General features: G+C 39.5%; 1 protein-coding gene and 1 long non-coding RNA gene across 5 annotated transcripts in view; one reads left to right on the plus strand and one right to left on the minus strand.

The window, feature by feature from the left end:
* Positions 1-622: 622 nt before the first annotated feature.
* Positions 623-18,725, minus strand: part of LOC139149829 (constitutive coactivator of peroxisome proliferator-activated receptor gamma-like) — a 29,663-nt gene continuing 11,560 nt past the window's right edge. For 2 of the 4 annotated variants that reach the window (XM_070721822.1, XM_070721824.1), the window contains exons 4-6: positions 16,924-17,195; positions 8,594-8,800; positions 6,557-7,819 (exon numbers count right to left, since the gene is read on the minus strand). In XM_070721822.1, the coding sequence (XP_070577923.1) occupies positions 7,742-7,819; positions 8,594-8,800; positions 16,924-17,195 (557 nt within the window). In that variant the 3' untranslated portion in view covers positions 6,557-7,741. Of the gene's footprint in view, positions 2,334-6,556; positions 7,820-8,593; positions 8,801-16,923; positions 17,196-18,725 lie in introns of those variants that run through there. The other 2 variants (XM_070721823.1, XM_070721825.1) reach the window with 2 other exon arrangements.
* On the plus strand, positions 8,038-15,539 carry LOC139149830 (uncharacterized). Its single transcript, XR_011556155.1, has 3 exons — positions 8,038-8,180; positions 12,615-12,714; positions 13,506-15,539. It is a non-coding gene; the product is annotated as an uncharacterized lncRNA (long non-coding RNA).

Below are 18,725 nucleotides of genomic sequence, written 5' to 3' on the forward strand. Positions count from 1 at the left end.
CATCCGTTTGCTTGTTTCCATCGCTTAGAGCATATTATAAGGGTAACATTTTATACTCGACTTGAGAGAGTTAATATGCTGAAGACAGCCGTACAGATGTACTGTTTTCGCAATGTTACGTTTGTTGGTATACAGTCCTTTCTCAGTCCTTGACGATATTCTGAAATGGCAACATCTGAGAGACGTCGATCCAATAGACATTCATGAGCTCTTTCTGAACTAAAATCTTTGCAATATTTCCCAAAGTTTATATTTTTCGAAGAGACTTCACAAGCCACAATGATTGTAATGCTAAAACCGACATGAAATTGTGAAATGGAACGGTTTTATTGTCTTGAAAATGCTTCGTGGCGTCATAATCTCATATCTCTGAGAGAGAGAGAGAGAGAGAGAGAGAGAGAGAGAGAGAGAGAGAGAGAGAGAGAGAGAGAGAGAGAGAGAGAATCATTATACTCAGCTAAACGTTTTGATCGAATGTGGAGTTAAAGAGCAAATAAAACCAGCAAAATTATATGTTCTTCCAACAAAATTTTCAGTTTCATAAATCAATCCCAAACGGATTCTGATCATACGGGTTTTCAAGTCTCGTATTCTTAATAAATCTTTACAACAAGGCATGTAACAAGATTTTAACGACTGTTTTATAGTCTAAGCTTTCAGGATTGCAGAGGTCGACATATGTGCAACCACTAAGAATAAAGAAGCGGAAAAAAAATTCAATGTGACGTGGCGGTTACTTCCTAACGAAGGAGGAGGTGTGTGTAAGATGTTAGATTGGGATTTTGTTGTATCGAGTGGGACAAAGGTTTGAATGGCTTTATCCTTTACCACTTGTCTGGGGCTTTGCAAACGACTTCCAGATGTCCGTAATCTTATTTCAATTGCGCTGTGATTTCTACATTGTCCGGACGATCGATAAATCGACTCTGTTTAAATCCCCTTTGAGTTAAATCAATTTCATGCTCATGACCACGCGCTTAAGAAACACTGACCCACTAGCTGTCAAGTTTATGCCCCTCTCAAATAAAAAAAAATCGAAAATCGATGTCATTTCGTCCCTTTGTTCCCCCACCACACATGTCATCCTGTTGTTGTAGGGTTTCCGGTTTAACTGTCAAAATTTTGACCAATAATCGGCAACCGGCGATGCACCCCTCTTTTGTTCTTGTTTCTTTTGAAAAGTACGAAAGGCGAAGCATTGTGGAGACTTTTGTTTTTCGTGTGACGTTTCGCTTTTGTCCCCTTTCTTCACGACAGCGAAGGCCAAGAACGGCGGTTCCTGTGTTTACGCCGCGAAGAGAACGCCGGCTACTTTCACTTTCTGTCACTCGCAAGCAAATCAGGCCAGCAGCAACAGAAGATCTATAACGGCCCGTCGAAGACCAGATGTCAAGCGTCATATACCTGGTACGCTTTAATCGTTCAGTCGCAGTAGAATTCATGAATGACACAAGGGAGATTACGAAATAGAACAGATCTGTTTAATAACAAACCATTAGGTTTGACCGCCAGACTTGAAAAGAATAGGCCGTCTTTGTTTTCGTCACGTGGTCGAGAAGAGTCGCTTGGTTTCTTTACGCACGATATTTGGTGTTCCAAGTCAGACTCTCGATAAACATTGATACAGGCCCCGTGTTTTATAATGTCATGAAAAAATAATTTTGCAAGCTAATAAAACCTGGAATCGCCGCAATGAAAACGGGTTCTTTTGTTGTTTTGTTTAATGAATAAAGAATGACAATGAATAAAATTTTAATTTAGCTTACAGTCCATCCGTACGGGGAAACCGAAAATGAAATTCGGAACATGGTCCGCAGATATTGAGGAATTGTGTGTAGATCTTGGCAAATAGGAAGGTTTTTTCGATGTGCACTATTTTAGCTAGATATTATTGTGTTAGAAGCGAGTGTAGCAAGGCGACCACCCATTTTATCCATTGTGTGTCTAGTTTCCAAACTTCTACATATTTGAAAATTATTTTCTCGTCAATTTAAATTTCGAACTACTGATGGCATCGACTTTCTAACTGCAGCATCGCCAGTCCATGAAGCTTCGATGAATACGCAGTCAGATGCGTGAAAAATATGCCTATTGATCAATAGTATACCGCGGGGGTATCGTCTAATTTGGAATCGGCATTATAAAACACGCTAATCTCATCTCGTAATGAGCGGATGCACAAAGGTCAAGCCGAGTCGTGAGCAGGTGTCCACAGCGCGATATTTATCAGCGTTGCATGTCCCCCAAAAACGTCAATCTCTGTCGGTTCCTTTGTTCTCGTTAATTCAGCGAAGCTTCATATCTGTCACTCGATCTTTACTGAGTAGCGGATCCTGAGAGAGAGAGAGAGAGAGAGAGAGAGAGAGAGAGAGAGAGAGAGAGAGAGAGAGAGTCAATTATTGTTCAGCACTTGTTAATCACCGAATATACACAGGTCTAAATGCGTTTACCCATATATATAGTTAAAATGTGGCCATGGTACTCTATCATATGGAGAGACCGTGATGTGGCCAATTATTACAAAATCTTACAGTCGATTCATGGAATGTTTAAAATTATGAGCTATACCACAGTATAGCGGTGGCTGCGCGGGGATTATGATTAATATTATGTGGACCAAACGATGCGATTTGTGTGCGCACAACAAAACTGATACAAGCATGACAAAGGAGGCAGTGGGTCGAGCGCGCGTTGCATTCAGAACGGCATCACAGCGCGATTACGTAATGGACAGTGTGCACGTGCCTCTGAATTTTGACAGCCTTTGAAGAGCGATCGGAAACAAAAGAGTCCTGAGTGTTTGTCTAATTTATCAACTCGATTGTGAATTTCGAAACATATAGAAACTTCAGTCTAATGAGGACGCCGACCCAGATTATTAGCGACGTTAACATTTCATATTGCTTTCCTTTGTGCCATAGGCACACATGAAGAGATGGACGACGTCGGAAATTCTACAGATAGGTTACGACATGGCAGGTTGTGGACTTAGATGGATTTCACCATTTGTGATAATGCCCAAATTATAAATATGGACCGATACAAGCAAATAACCATATTCATTACTTTGTTTCATCTTAAACTCTTATTTTTGAGTATGCAAATGATCAACAGAGAAATAAAAGGACTTTTACGGAAAGTTTTATCTTTAAATTATGCCTTTTTTGCTTCTATTAACGGGGACGGAATGGCGCGATCTATTTTTGTACATCCATAATTATATCGATTTCGGAAAATGGGATGTTTTTTTTCTCCGAATGCATGAGCACGGAGCGTTTAGATTGTGGTGGCGAAATTCTGGGACTCGATTCAGAAATGTGAATGTATGAACAATAGGACAGCCAAAGAGACAGGAGAAAAGAAAAGGCGGGCGGAGATAGGGGCTTGACCTTCAACTTAATGACGCCAGTCGGTATGACAGCGAAGAAACTAAAATAACCCGACTAGTTGGCAGAGTCCCCATCCAACTTGAGTTATCAGCGGATTTTGATTCAATGTATCGCACGCAGCTAAACTTATATTATCGATACGGGTAGAAGCCTCTGCTCCTTGGCGCCCTCCCGACTCGCAGCCTAACAATTGAACAACCGTGCACAAATTTACCGAAGCAACCATTTTCTGACCGCGGGCGAAAGGAGATTGAACGTGTCTTCGTCTTTATTCGCTGTTTTCCGAGTCGACGTCCACTGAATTCATCAGTAATCGTGATATTTCGGTCTATATGAAGCGGGCCACCAAATGAGCAATTGATTTTCTGTAAATAATGATTGAACAGGCGAACGTTCTCTTTATCGGGCCAGTGAGCGACATTTAAAAAGTTATCGATCGACCAACGGCATTTGCAGACTTAAAAATCCACCGAATGAGTGCGGCACGTGCCACGTAAAACGTGAATGCCTACGGACATTTGTTGTCGAGATCCTCCATTATTCACGGTGCAAAGCAAAGACGACCAACCTTGTCGTCACCATTTTCCCGCCAAAGTAATCTCTGTCAAGGAAACGGCCGTGGTTGCTTTGGAAACCGCATTGAAATGACCACCTGTTGGATTTGACGAGCGACGTCTGCGATCGTGGTACAAGGCTGTGACTGAAGAAAAGATGTGTGGTCTCTCTGTTGATGTAGCAATCTCGGTCAAAGGTCTATGCATGTAAAACTACGCGCCGTCCATGTGGGTCTGCATGGTCTCCAGAAAACCCAATAGTCTATGGCAGAAAAGGCTTTTTTGTCCCGTTGGCATCAACCAGATGCATCAACCCTATTTAAAATCAGAAATTAAATCTGTCCATTTTATTATAAAGGGTATTATGTCAATAATGATTGCAAACTAGTTTTGATGCGCTAACATGATGAGCTAATCTTTGAAACCATGGAAACGTAGACAATTTTGTGATTAAAAAAAATTGTACCCATCAATTTACTGCAAGATAAGGTCTTTTGAAAGTTTGGACTTTTGCACTTCCGAATAGGCTGATAATGGATAAGAATAGCAAGCAACTTGTTTGATCCGGATTGAATCTCTCTCTCTCTCTCTCTCTCTCTCTCTCTCTCTCTCTCCCTCTCCCCATAGGCCACTAGGATAGTCTAACCTCCCATCGAGGGACTATGGCTAAATGTGACGTCACTCTATTTTTTAAGTTTCTAAATTGACTGCAAAGAACAAACCTATACGGCGGACGAGAGCATTGTCTTACATTCGGAACTCACATATTTCTTTCTAGCATCGGACGTATTTGACATATAATCTGCTTGTTTTGTATGTTTTCATAGAAGTACTTGACAGTGTGAACTTGTTTGGGACATGGATGTAATAGATTTTTTATATCCATGTTTGGGAAAAAAGAAATCTCTGCTGACAGAACACACAGATGCAGCCCCAACATATCTGACAAATCGCGGCACTATTTTGAAAAATGAAGAAGTTTATCGAACCAATGCCCAACAGGGTAAATTTAACGACATGATAGAGGGACGAAAATTTCGGTGTACTCCGATGACAAAACATCTCTGTGTACTAGAGTCTATCCGAGTACGAGTGGTTTGGTCGAGAACACCCCATTCTAACTCCGTTGTTCAGACCATGGATGTAAAAAATCTATTTTTTACATCCATGTTCAAACAGAAACATGCCAATTGCAAAGGTGATCACGAAAGGAAAATAAAGAGTCGGTAACAACCCCCCCCCCCCCCCCCCCGTCAACAAAGTCACTCAAAGCAGCTGACTTTTCTGAGATCGTGGAGGTTGAAGAGAGATAAACGCTCTTTCCCCCCTGGGCTGCTAGTACTAAACTCAGAATATCCAGACAATCTATTTAAACATTCGACGTATTTCATTTTTTCGACAAGGAAATTGCTGACTATTGGGTACGTGTGCGCACGGCTCCAGGAAAGCCGATGTAAAAGGTGCTCGCTCAGGCGAGGAAAACCCCCGCCGACTGAATCCAGAAAGACACTTTAGATTCAGTGTCCTAGAAGGGAAATTGAAAGGTCGCGGTATGAACAAACCGTGGTCGGATTCAGAGGTGTAGACGACGTCTCCGGAACAGCATCGTGATTTTGAAAAGGCTGGTGACTGGGAGAGCCGTGCCCGCGTGGCCAGCCATCAATAGAGACAGGAAGACATCGCTAGCGACAGCTGCAGATGAATAAATACACGTCTTGGAAAATTTATTTTTCTCTTTTCCTCATTCTTTGAAAGCCAATACCCTCTCAATCACACCAACGCCGTTGTTTTTTTCGAATAAAAACTAAAGGTTGAGCCACACAAAGCGAGGGGCGCACATCGATCAAGTCAAAACACCGCAAGAGTGACTGTTGATCCTGCCGTTCGTTGAGTTCATTAGAGGTGGTTTATTTTACCAAGTACATGTCGATCAACAACACTGCGTAAACTGTTATTGTAGAGTAACAAGAGAACACACAACACTGCCAATAATAGGCTGTCTTTTAATGGCCAAGTACAGGGTCAAGAACTCAATAGCCGTGTCTATTAAAACCCTTGATTTGCGACCAGTATATCGCCTCTGAAGACAAGAGGATACGAGGCACAGAGACAACAGCACCGGTGTAGGCGTCAAACGTTAGGTGATGGGAATCTGAGAGGGTAAATTGTCGACTTTGGGGTGGGGGTGGGGTGGGGGTGGAGGTGCATAACCTGGAAGACAAAGGGGTCATAACTGAATTGATTCTTCAAACATCTCATATCTTATAAACACTCTTAAAATATTTTTCGCTTTACATTTTCACAACATCAAGCATGATTCTAACAGAGAGTGTAAGCTTATTCACTAACAAGCATTGGAGAATAATAGGGAATGGGGGGTGGGGGAGCGAGTCTGGTCAAAACATGCTCAAAATGTACAAAAAAGTTATGTTATAAGTTAATCTTGTGTCAAGCCTCCCCCCCCCCCATGATTAATTGGGAACACATATAAAAATCCCAACAGCCACTGATAAAATTATTATCATAAAATTGATTATCACTGTAACATTATACTGGTAAAAATAACCATCGGTTTCGGGAATGACCATAAATAAGTTGTCACAATTAATGTCATTATTTCATGTATTTTTATTTTAAGCATCATTTTCTGTTGCCAGAATTTGACAGTTGTTAACAAAAGTAAAAAAAAACACACATCACTTTCTTTGAAAACAATCCACAGTTCAACAGGTTAGTGATTCCTCACATTTGTGACGTGACAGAGACGGGGCAGCTGGTGTTCAGAAATCCAAGAGGAAGAAATACCAACAAACCTTGTCCAGGTCATGCCCCTAGGCTCTGCCTATTGAAAGAATAATGGCGTCTTTGACCAGGAACCCTGACGTCTCCTTTGATGAATCAAACAATGCTGACAGAATCAGATTTTAACTGTAACTGATTCTGCAAGCTTATAGAATTGTAGATGATATGACAAGAATATGAACCTGAATTTTTATTTTGCTGACTGGGAGGGTTAAATAAAAGCTGATTTAGCGCTCTTCTAGCACTGATTTTGTCATTTTTTTCCAACAGACAATGACTCATGGATGCAGCCACAACTTGACCCCTTATCCTGCCAAGTTCATATGTCACCATCAGGTCAAGTTGATCAAACCCAGTGAGGCAAAACGTGTCCCATACATTACATTTTTTAAACTTGAACATTTGAAGGCCCCCCTGAAAATATAGATACTGTAAACATGATTTTAACTGACTTAACCCTGCTATAACATACTGTGAAGAGTAGATGAAAATTATGGGTTTTGGCTCAAAATGCTTTTTACTGATTTGGCAGATGGGGAAATGTCAGGTCTGGCAGGATTAGGGTTCAAGTACAAGAAAGAAATAAGGATGAGTAGAAAGCTATAAATTCTTGATTTGAGGAAAAAAACCAACTCTTTTATGAAAGTGAAGCTGATTGATGGCACTTGTCCCAACTGATTTCCTGCCTGTCTAACTGCCTATGTCTTGGATCAGCTGCCTAACTGCCTAAAGTCTTGGATCAGTTCCAACATTTAAAAGTTCAATCATCAGACTACCCTGGGTTGAGATCTAAAGACATCATGGTGGTTGTTGCTAAGGTGATCTGATCACCATGGAAACAGTCAATTAGTAAACTCAATCAATGTCAATGAAGATCTCCGTCACCTATATTCATATTCATATCCATTCATTCATTTATTTATTAATGTAAAGTATTAAGATAATAGTACCACGGCGTTCACAGTGACTGTTCTCATCAGTAAGCTGTAGACACTCTCATTGACCACCGCATCCTAATCTTGTTCCTTCCATCACAATTTTCTTTAATTTGCGGAAGAGCGCAGTTTTTTCTTGCTGAAATGAAGAAATTTTGAAGCTGTTATGAAATTGACAAACGACAACCAATAAGAAAGTGATGATAGTTGGGCAACACATAAATTCTGCTCTTGCCAAGAACTTTGGGGAGATCTTGCTTATTTGGGCTTTTAAATTTGTTAAAGCTTTATCACACGTCAGCTTTTTTGATTGCCTATCTCTTGTTTGCTTGGCTTCTCCAGGAATGGCAGACACGTGAAGCTACAATCAAGAGAATCAATAAAAAAATGGTCTCATTCATCAGAAAGCAAAAATAAATCCTTTTTGATGTCAGAGACTGGTTGGTCAATAAAAACGACTGACCCCCACCCTGCCCGAGGAGATAACACCACTACGTTACGTAGGTACGCGCCTATTACACAAAATTTTCAAATTGATCAAGGAATGAAACATAAAGAAATGGACCAATCAGAAAAATCCTTGCTTTGAGACAGTTCCAATGAAAACAAAAGAAATCAGTGTTTGTTGAGGTCCCTGACATTTTGCAAAAATTTCAATGCCATGGTGTTTCAAATATTTATCAATGAAAGTGGTTTTATTGAAGGAATATGCACCCTTAAATTATGAGTTTACTCTTCTCTTCAGATAAAAATCAACAACATATTCTTTCTCAGGGACTACATCATTACTGCATATTTTCATCAAACTATTACATTTTCAGCATGGAAGGGATTTTGTACCAAATCTGCTAAATACTGCGGCTGAAATTTTTTTTTTGGACACATTCTCACCCACTCAGAAATGCATACTTACATTCCTGTCACAGAGGATAAAATCACTGGCTCCTCCAACGGCCAGGGTGTACTTCTGATGGAACAGCTTGCCATCAAAGTATCTCCATGGCAACAAGTCCTCCCTCCTGATTGGCTTGCCGCTGGTACAGTTGATGGAGAAAGCTGCCCTGACACCGCGCATGTACACCGTGGCAAAGTGAACGGCGTCGACCGACACACGAGTCACCTGGGTACACAGAAATTAATTACTGTAATTATTTCATTATCCTGACTGATGCCATATGGCGATTAATTAAAGTGATAATTTCATTACATGGCCATTTTAATTTTGTCAAGTTCAATGACATTCGTTCTTTGATGTATGCCAAACTTTTGACCTTTCACTGTAGACACAAAGAGAATAATAAAAAAATTAATGGCAGGATTCTTGATATTTCATCTTTTAGTTCAAGGTCATTAATTGCTTTCATTGTTTCCATCTCTTTGTTGAAACAATTGAAACACAAATCTATTTCATCTTTAAGTTCAAGGTCATTAATTGCTTTCATTGTTTCACTCTATTCGGTGTTGATACAATGGAAAAACAGATCTTGTAAAATGGCACAAATACACAAATTAATCTCATTAGCGGGAGAATTTCATGCATTTCTTTGTGGTTTACGATGAGATCAATAACCACATGGTGATAACGACCCCATACGAGGAAAAACAGAGAGAGGGAAAAAGAATTACTTTGAAGATATAATCAAAACTTGATTTAATGAGAATTGCTGTCAATTGTTTTGTGCAAAATTTATTACGTTTATTCATGAAACCTGAGAACGCGTGACAAACTGAAGCTGTGTGCTGACTGAATTTGCAAATGCATTCAGAGAAAGTGAAGGGGGAAAAAATTAATCTGTCAACGGATTATTGTCATTTCATCAGCCAATGGTGCGTTGCTCAATAAATCAAACGCCCGTATTGCCTCGGAAAAGCACATAGACTAGCTTTTCAGGTTTCCCAGCGTCAATTGTGGTTTTTTGGGGACCCTGGAAAAATGTATGATTGGCGAACTGGTAACCTCCAAATGCATTTATGAACCTTGATGATTTGTGAGAGGCATCGCATGGTGTTTTCCTTGGCTATTTTTAAGATCATTCATTCACCGAATCAAAGGGACTCGAGGTTATATCGACCCCCACGTCAAAGAGGAATAAATCAGCGAGTAAAAATTCCGCACCGAATGCTTTTCAACGGAAAACACAAACATGGGAGAAATGAAAATACCGGAATGATGAAGTGCCAGTGTGACTAGAATGATCAACAATCCTGATAAAGCTGATCGTAGAATTTGCCTCTGGGACAGTGTTTTGGACACTCAAATTTTTACAATTCCTTCTCGTCTGCTGTTTAAAGTGGACTCATTCAGAAGCCTGTTGGACAAACCACGTTTTCACGTGCCATCTTGCCCTTTATAAAAATTAAAAAATTTCCTCCTACCCGATAAAATTAACATAGCAAGGAGCTTCAATTTTGAATTTCTAATATCAATAAATGTTGGTATTTTTTCTTCATCAAATATCAGTCAATGTTGGAAATTTTTTCTTCAATCTAAAAATTTGCATGACATTTCCTAATTTTTTTCTTGATTATGAAGGAGAATGGTAAAAATTTCCTTGAGAAAAGTTTGACCAAAAGTGTAAAACTTTTTGTTTCAAGGTGCCAAGTACCTTACTGAGACATACACAGTCTAACTATCACAACTTTTTTGTGGTTTTTAGACGGTATACAAACAGGCTGAGAAAATGAACAATCTTCTAAACTTAAGTCTGCCCAAATATCACTACTGAAGTTCACATCAAACTGATCTTTCCGCAAGTAATCAAGGAAATTTTGTGCACAGTTGACACAATGTGTGGCGGCTATCTTGAATTTTACACGTCTGAGAATTTCCAATTTTAGATGAGAGAGAATCAGCTATTTGCTATGATGAAAAAAATATGTGGAAATCACCCTTTTCATTTTCAATTTAAAAAGAGAAAAGAACTTAAAAGTTTAGATTTAATCAACGCGTAAGCTAAAATGTTGGAGACTTTTATATGCATGAATGAAATGCGTGTTTACATGGGATTACTTTTCATTTTTTTTAACTTACATTGTGAAATACTTGATGTCCAACCTAACACAACACACACACACACATGTTATTGGCATATCGGACGAAAAAAAACACAAAGTAGGTGACCTCTGTGAAGGTTATAAATGAAGTATGCGAGAAATATTGGAAGAATGCCTGCTAGTTGTTGAAGAAGCCAGCAAAGTCAGCCTACATACTGTATTTAAAATCTTTGCTTGGAGGGAGTGATGTGAAAAAAAACACGCATACATACAACATTTTTCAAGGCCCTAGCCCGATGAATAAAAAAGATGTGTGTGTGTTTTACCACACATACAACACCATAAAATCTACGTTCTGGATCTTTTAGGTCATTCAGGTACATCAACACAGAGAAAAACAACACTTCAATTCACGTTGGTAGAATAACCAAAAAAAATATTACCAGCACTAAAATTAAATATCACACTTCCGACAGAATGGCTCTTGGTGAGCTGAACAAGTATCTGTGCACTTCAAAATGTTGTGTTGGGTTATAAAATTTTGAAATCGAACAGCACCTGACCAAAGAGTCTCCTAAAACAAAATGACGCTAAGAAAAGAGAGTTAATAAGAAAGGCAATCTGATCATTCATCACTAAAAAACGATAAAGTGACCAGTACCAGCTATTCAAGAAGAGTTAAGCAGACGATTAGCCAGAATGATTCACGTTACACTCCATGTGGTGAAAGAATAATTACAGACTAGAACGGTGTTTTTGCCTGAAATACCACGACACACACTGACCGTAATGTTTCCCTCACTACAAAGACCCTTTCGGAGAATTCAGACAACGGCAAATTTCCCGATGGCCTGCTTCAAGAATTAAGTAACCTTTCATCCCCTGGACATTTCTCAAAATGCGCAACGAAAAATGGTATACAGTCATGTTTTACACTGTCAATAGTCTTCTTGTTTGGTACATTTGTCAAGCCACCGATACAATAGATAAATGGCTTGGAAAATTTGAATTTTCATGATGCATATTTCATAACATAAATGTCACAAAAGTGTCACTCTGTGACATCCACAGCTGAGCCATTAACAAGCATGACAACTTCAAGGAATTTATAAAAAAAATCTAAGCCAGCAATTTGTCTACTGTATAGGATGGCTTGACAAATGTACCAAACGATGCGACTATTGACAACGTAAAACATTACTCTATACGATTTTAATTTTTTGTGTAAACACTATTTATTATTTCATTATATGTTTGTCTAATAGAGAATCACAGCTGACAGTAGCATTTAAATTCCAACTGACGAACTGACAAGTGGCTTTGGCAAATTTCCGGCCAAATGCACGACTCAGCATGACAGTGTTCAGACACACAAAATATTCATCACCACAACTCACCAAAACTTACATTTCAAATTATACTCTGGAAAAAAATTGCTCTCAGGAAGTATGACAAATTTGGAAGAGAAGGGGGGCTGATAAGAAAATGGCTGATGTAGCTAAGGTTTGTGGGTACTTCACCATATGGGCTAGAGATATAAAACATCACCCAGATGTCATGCATTGAACAATTCCCACTGGCTTCCATTACATAACAATTTACATAGCTACCAGAAGGGCAAATATGAAATTGACACACAAATCCCTCATTCACAGAGATTATTCAATAACCCCCCCCCCCCCCCCCCCCCCCACTCGTATCTGTTTAAACGTATTGAATGTGCTGAGTTACAAAACCACACTTCACACAGCAAACAGCACCTGGTTCCGGTTGCCTGGTTCCAGTTGCCAAGCGACAAACACCCACACTGCAGCTATTGCCGCAGCTTCTGATATTTTTTGTAGTTCTCTTTTTTTTTTCCTATTAAAAGATTCATTCATTAAACGGAAAATGACAAGACAGGTGCAAGCAAACCAATGTTTTGTTTTCATATTTTGCAGTTGCGAAATTTATCGGTATCACTGATGGAAAGGGTGACGAGGCATTGCTGTTGTTTTCAGTAGCAAATGCTACATTCCGTGGCAAGAAAAAATACTTTTGGTTGGTATAATACTTACAACACAGACACATATAAACAGATGCCTGTCGTTGTAGCATATATCTCTGGTCAAAGAACTTTTGCATGGGCTGGTTGGAGACTGTATGGTCTGTACAGCCTGATGAATTGTAATGTCGGGCATAAACTAGGGAGAATGGCTGGGAGAGTAAGCAGTAATCTATGCTACCACTTTGATTAGCCATCAAGAGATGGGAGATGTGCAGAGAGTACCAGAGTATGGAGCCAGTGCCAGTTTCAATTGACATTTTTGTTATGTGGTTATCATATTGCGAAAATATCCCTTCCAAACCTAAGGGATCATGCAGGTCAGAAGTGATCAGGTCAAAGGTCGGGTATCATCAAGACACTGTGGCGTGTGCTGCCTACAATCCACACAGTTTGTGGTATATGATGAGAGACAAGAGGGATGATGTGTTTTTTTCACAGCGATGAAAAAAATGCTTCCCTCATGTCATCTCTTTAATCATGTCTGTCTTCGTGCCAAACAGTTACCACACGGACAAGCATTCCCCAGATTTTTCTTTGTGTCTTGCTCAGTTTAAGATTTTTGGATCAAACTAAGCAGCAATTCCCCTTTCCTTGCAGTACAGTTGAGGGATGCAAAAGTCAGTGGCCAAGGATCAAGCGGTAATTAAGTGACATCGCTACAGCTTTTGAAACTTGACAATTTATAATCATTGCACGCTTGCAACGACACCATCACGTCTGTGATTTGACTACAGTACAATACACATCCTACCGTGACATCTTTCACTTACATTTTCCATTGCAGAGATCCAACTTTGAGGGAGACCAGAAAAATGGCTTTGCGCCAAGATTTGACAGTGAGAGGATAACAACACAGATATGTGACAGAAGAATGTGATACTACTATTACACATGTGTACTGAGGAACACTCTGTGCGAGAGATAGAGAAGGGTGGAGAGAGAGAGAGAGAGAGAGAGAGAGAGATATGCAATGACCAATCTTCCTAACATCACAAAAACATTTTCATGAGACAAGTGATGATAAGTCACACCTAGAAGTAAAATACTTGGTCCTCAAGAAGTTCATCAAGTAATCCCTTTGACTACCGCAACGTACGGTAAAACTGCTGTACAAAACATACTATAGACACTTGCTGGATCTTGCTGGAATATTCCGTCAGTCAAGGTACGTAAGCAAGTCTTTATGGCACTGGAAATTTCTGGCATTTTTGATATTCAGGGGGGGTAATTTAAACATTTTTGGTTCAAAACTATCTTTTGAAGCCTTGTTTCTAAAACAGAAACAAAAAGAATTCCACCTGACGAGAAATAAAAAATTGCAAACAAAGGTACACATGGAAATTACGTGGGAATGTTGGGGTGATCTTGAAAAAATGGCTATATTTCAGCGAGATTTTAGTAGTCAAGTTCAACAACAATATGGTTAATGACAGAGAGAAAATGACAGCCCAAATGTTGCTGGTATTTTTGTGTCCCTGAAATATTGTGTTGACAGTCTGTCCATACTGTATCTACCATCACAACTTCTGATAGTAAACACTCTAGAAATTAATTCTTTCTTGGTTCCATGCACTAAAAGCTGCTTAACACCTGTCGAATTCCTTCCACTCACCTTCATGAATTTTGCAAATTCAAGTTCAAAACGATACGTCAAAGAAATCGTCAATGCTTTTACTACCAATGGCTGACAGCACTGATCCTGATGTAGGTGTGTTTGCTAAATCTATAAATATATCCGTGACATTGACTGCTGCAGACAGAATTTTGGATAAAATTTGTATATTTTACAAACTCTGTTCATTGCCATAGCTTGTGATGGAAGTCCTTGGCATTTGAATTTGTATGGTTTTCATCGTAGCCCTGAAGGTAACAAGGTACCCTTTTGGTTATTCTTGTACTCATGATTTTTGAAAGTTTTGTCAAAAGCATTTTCTGAAAAAACACTGCTTCTGCCCATCAATAGGGGAAATCTAACTTCATTTGAAACTGGTCCTATAGTTAGACTAAATGTTAACATCAAACAAGAACTACGGGCTGAAGCTTGAACTGCAAAGCTACGATTCTGATCCCAACTGCATTAAAGTTTGTTACTAGATGTAACATGTGACAATGGCTGCTGCCGGCAAAACTTCAGGCAAATTTTGTCATTTTAAGCACCTTTGTTTATTCATGATGCTTGTTTTTCTAATCTCCTGACATGTGACTTTTTATAGTTTGGATCATAGTATCAGCGGTAACAAAGAACCAATATTGCTGTTCAAGAAAGCTCAATTCCTGAAAGTCTTGTCCAAAAATTTTAAACAAATATTTATGTTTGCATATTAATGATGGACCTGTGACATCATCAGTAATTACTGCCTTTCTGAGTGTTGGGCATGGACTCAGAGTAGTGCTGATCACAAATTCTAGCTCAGTCATCAAATATGGCACGTTGTGAAATCCATTCGGCTGATACCAACAGAAATTTTAGACAAAAATTCTGTCTATTCTATGTCTGTGCTTTTTACTGCAGTTCATAGTTATAGCCGTTGATGTATTATGTTTCTTGTTGCTTTTCCATGATACCATTTGAATCACACACTTGCTATTCTCTAAGCAAAATTTTCTGAAAGTCCGGTTGAAAATTTTCGAACAATGGTGTATTTTTGCATGTTAATGATATTTGAAATCAGCGTTACATTTATCAACCTACATGTTCCTAGAGTGAAAGGCTTGCTTTCCATTAATTTGTCCACCTCTAATTTCCTGTAAAGAGGTCTTCACACATCATAGATGACATCGTGTTTGGACTAAACTGTGTTAACAGTGTGTTTTTCAGTCCAAGGGTCTAAATCCTACACTGTGGACTTCCCTTCAGCTTGTTTGGTACCACCAACAGTGGATGGATCACACATGAACCTCCAGGATTCAACGTCTCTTGATTTGCTTTGCCAGGTACCTGACAGCCATTTCGAGTGCGTACATAGTCGACACAAGCCACACGTCCCAAGAATGACACAAACATTTTGATAGGAAAAAAGCCAGTGTCATTCAGCAGTAAACAACTGATAAAACGGCATGTAGACACTCAGAGTTTGTTCGAAGTGGAGTGTACCAAAATACTTTGGTATTTGTGCTAGTCTTACCACAAAAAAATCCAGTCTTATTTGTGCTCTTTCGGACAAGCAACACTGTTGAAATCTGAATACCGGCAGATAACATGACCAATCCACACCCTTTCATACCAAACACTGGACTTATCACTAAATCTGCAAATTCAATGGCAGAAAGTCTACTATCCCAAACTTTACCAAAGTCTATTCCTGAGTAAGATTATTATATTTTCTCCCAACCCTTACTCAAGATCTATTGACAGAAACAGTACACATCTTTGGGGAAACTTTTCCCTTTCTTTAATTTGAGATCACTGACTTTATATCTTTGATGTACTTGAAATGCTGTAAATCAATTCCACAGTATAAGGACAGTTACCCCTTGACACTGACCATCCAGAGATTTCACACTGATGGTTTGAGCTAGGGTTTGAAATAGAGTTAGGGTACGTGTCAAAGTGGTGACTGTGACTGTTGTAGAATGCCATTATAGCTATACCCCGATCCCTTGTCCAGTATGTGGATGGTTACCCTTGTACATGTACCATCCATACATGGCTGGGGCTAGGGTTAGGGTCAGAGTTACAGTATGCGTCTCCCTGGGTGAATATCACGGGGGTGACTCTCCTGGAATAGTATGTGTCTGCTGGGTGAATATCCAGGGGGTGACTCTCCGAGGACAAAATTCATCACCCGATGGCTGGGACCTTTCCAGCATCTCATTCAAACATTAGACTTCTCCTGAACCTGTGGCTTGAAATTCAATTTTGTACTTGTTTGTAAACACAGAATTGATCTCATTGGAAGATAGAAATTATACTTTTCAGATTTTTTTCCTAAATTAGACATCACAAAAATGCTGAGGTGTAAAAAGCGGCAACTTCAAAGTCGACTGAATCTATACTCGAGTCAACACCTGACAATCCCCTAATAATGCGACTCAAAACGTAATTTCTTCCCTTCTGCTAAAATCAACCTTGATTCTTTCTCTCTCAATAAACTGATATCAATTTCTCATCAGAATTTGTTTTTTGCAACCGCATTCATCACAGTGTATTGAATGATTGAGGGAAAAGGAGAACCCGATAACAACATGGTCAAAATCCTCACCGGCAAGTGATACAGTCTGTCGGCATCGTACAAGGATACGCACACATTCACTGCCACAAATGCGTTTACCAGTACATCTCTGAAGGCGGCTGCATCCACGTGTTTGACCAGGTAGTGGAGGACGGAGCACGGGAGGAGAAGCTCAGGCGGGATCTGATGGATTGACGCCATGGAGATAGTGCAGTCCATGCAGGCTAGGTAGGTCAGAAGCCTGTCATCGTCAGCTTGGGGAGACTGGTCAAACCACAAGTACTCCAAGGGTGGTGTACCCCCTGCAAGGAAATATAAAATCAAGAATTTTCAATTCCATTTTTAAATAAGTAAAAAATTACTGATATTAACATATTTATTTTAAACTTGCCCAGATTTGTATAAATTTTAACCATTTAACATTTTGGTAAACTTACAGTGAGAAACACAAAATTTGAGCTCAAGTGTACCAGGTTTTTTAGAGGGCTGATTTGCTTCATGTTGATGCCACTCAATGATCTGAATGAAACTTCAAGCCAATAAAAAGAAGAAAGACATTGGACTAAAAATGGACAGAGTACTGACTCTTGCAGAAAGTTTTAATTGAGCAAAGATATAAACAAATAGCCTGAACAGTGAAAAAAGTAACCGTGGTGTTTCAGCACATCATAAACACAGGCGTGATGTTTTCTTGGTAGTTTCTATAAGTGTTGTTTATGCTACGTTCCAACGTCTCTTCCGTAGGATAATCACCAAGGTAAGACACAGAATTATCCGGCCTGCCAAGAAAACTGCACGTTCTAGTCGAAAAATAAACACAAATCCTACATAGAGTTACCTAGTTTGATGCGGAAGGATCTCGGCTGTCCAAAACACCCACTCATGTCACGATAAAATGAAAACTTTCGAAGAAATCTGCCGCGTTTTGACAACATCGGCGTTTCTGATGGCCACCGTTGTAATAGCGCAACTCATTATCATAATGGACGGTGTCTGCACATAGAAAGCGGTGAATCTCAGTCTGATGCTGTTGATGGCGTTGCTCACGGACCAATCAGCGATGCGGACGGCGTACAATTATGATAATGAGTTGCGTTATTACAACGGTGGACGCCAGAAATGCCTAGTTTGTCAAAACACGACAGATTTCTCCTAAAGTAGTCATTTTATCGTGACATGAGAGTGTTTTTTGGACAGTAGAGAGCCTTCCGCGTCGAACGAGGTAACTGACTGTAGGATTCGTGTTTATTTTTCGACTAGAAAGGGCAGTTTTTTTGGCAGGCCGGATAATTCTGTTTCTTACCTTGGTGATTAGGCTACGGAAGAGAACTTCCGATCGTAGCATAAACAACACTTATAGAAACTACCCAGAAAACATCACGCCTGTGATCATAAATATGGTTAGGAGTGATACCCAAGATGCAATTCAATAACCTATATGACGGAATGGAAAGACTTTGTATTAATTCCTGGGAAAAGTTACTGTAAAAAAATTAACTGTGGCCAATCTTTGCACAGCAGTCATATTTCTCTGGTACAATGGATTAAATTTTGTGAAAGTCAGTGTACATTTCTATCACACACTCGCTTGGTTGGAATGGAAGACCATGAGTTCAGACAGGGAAGCAGACGAACACGGAAGCAACGACAAAATATCACAAGTAGGTAATCCATATCAGCAGCGCATTTCTTCAAAGGATGTCATGGCAACTGGACCACACCTGTACATTGATTTGCTGCAAACAAATTGCAATACGCTAGGAAAACAGATACAGAGTTGATCCTCAGAGTACCTGTTGACATTTTTTAAAGATGTTGAGGAAAACCTAGAT

Source organism: Ptychodera flava, chromosome 14 (assembly GCF_041260155.1).
Source record: "Ptychodera flava strain L36383 chromosome 14, AS_Pfla_20210202, whole genome shotgun sequence".
Classification (NCBI taxonomy): Eukaryota; Metazoa; Hemichordata; class Enteropneusta; family Ptychoderidae; genus Ptychodera; species Ptychodera flava.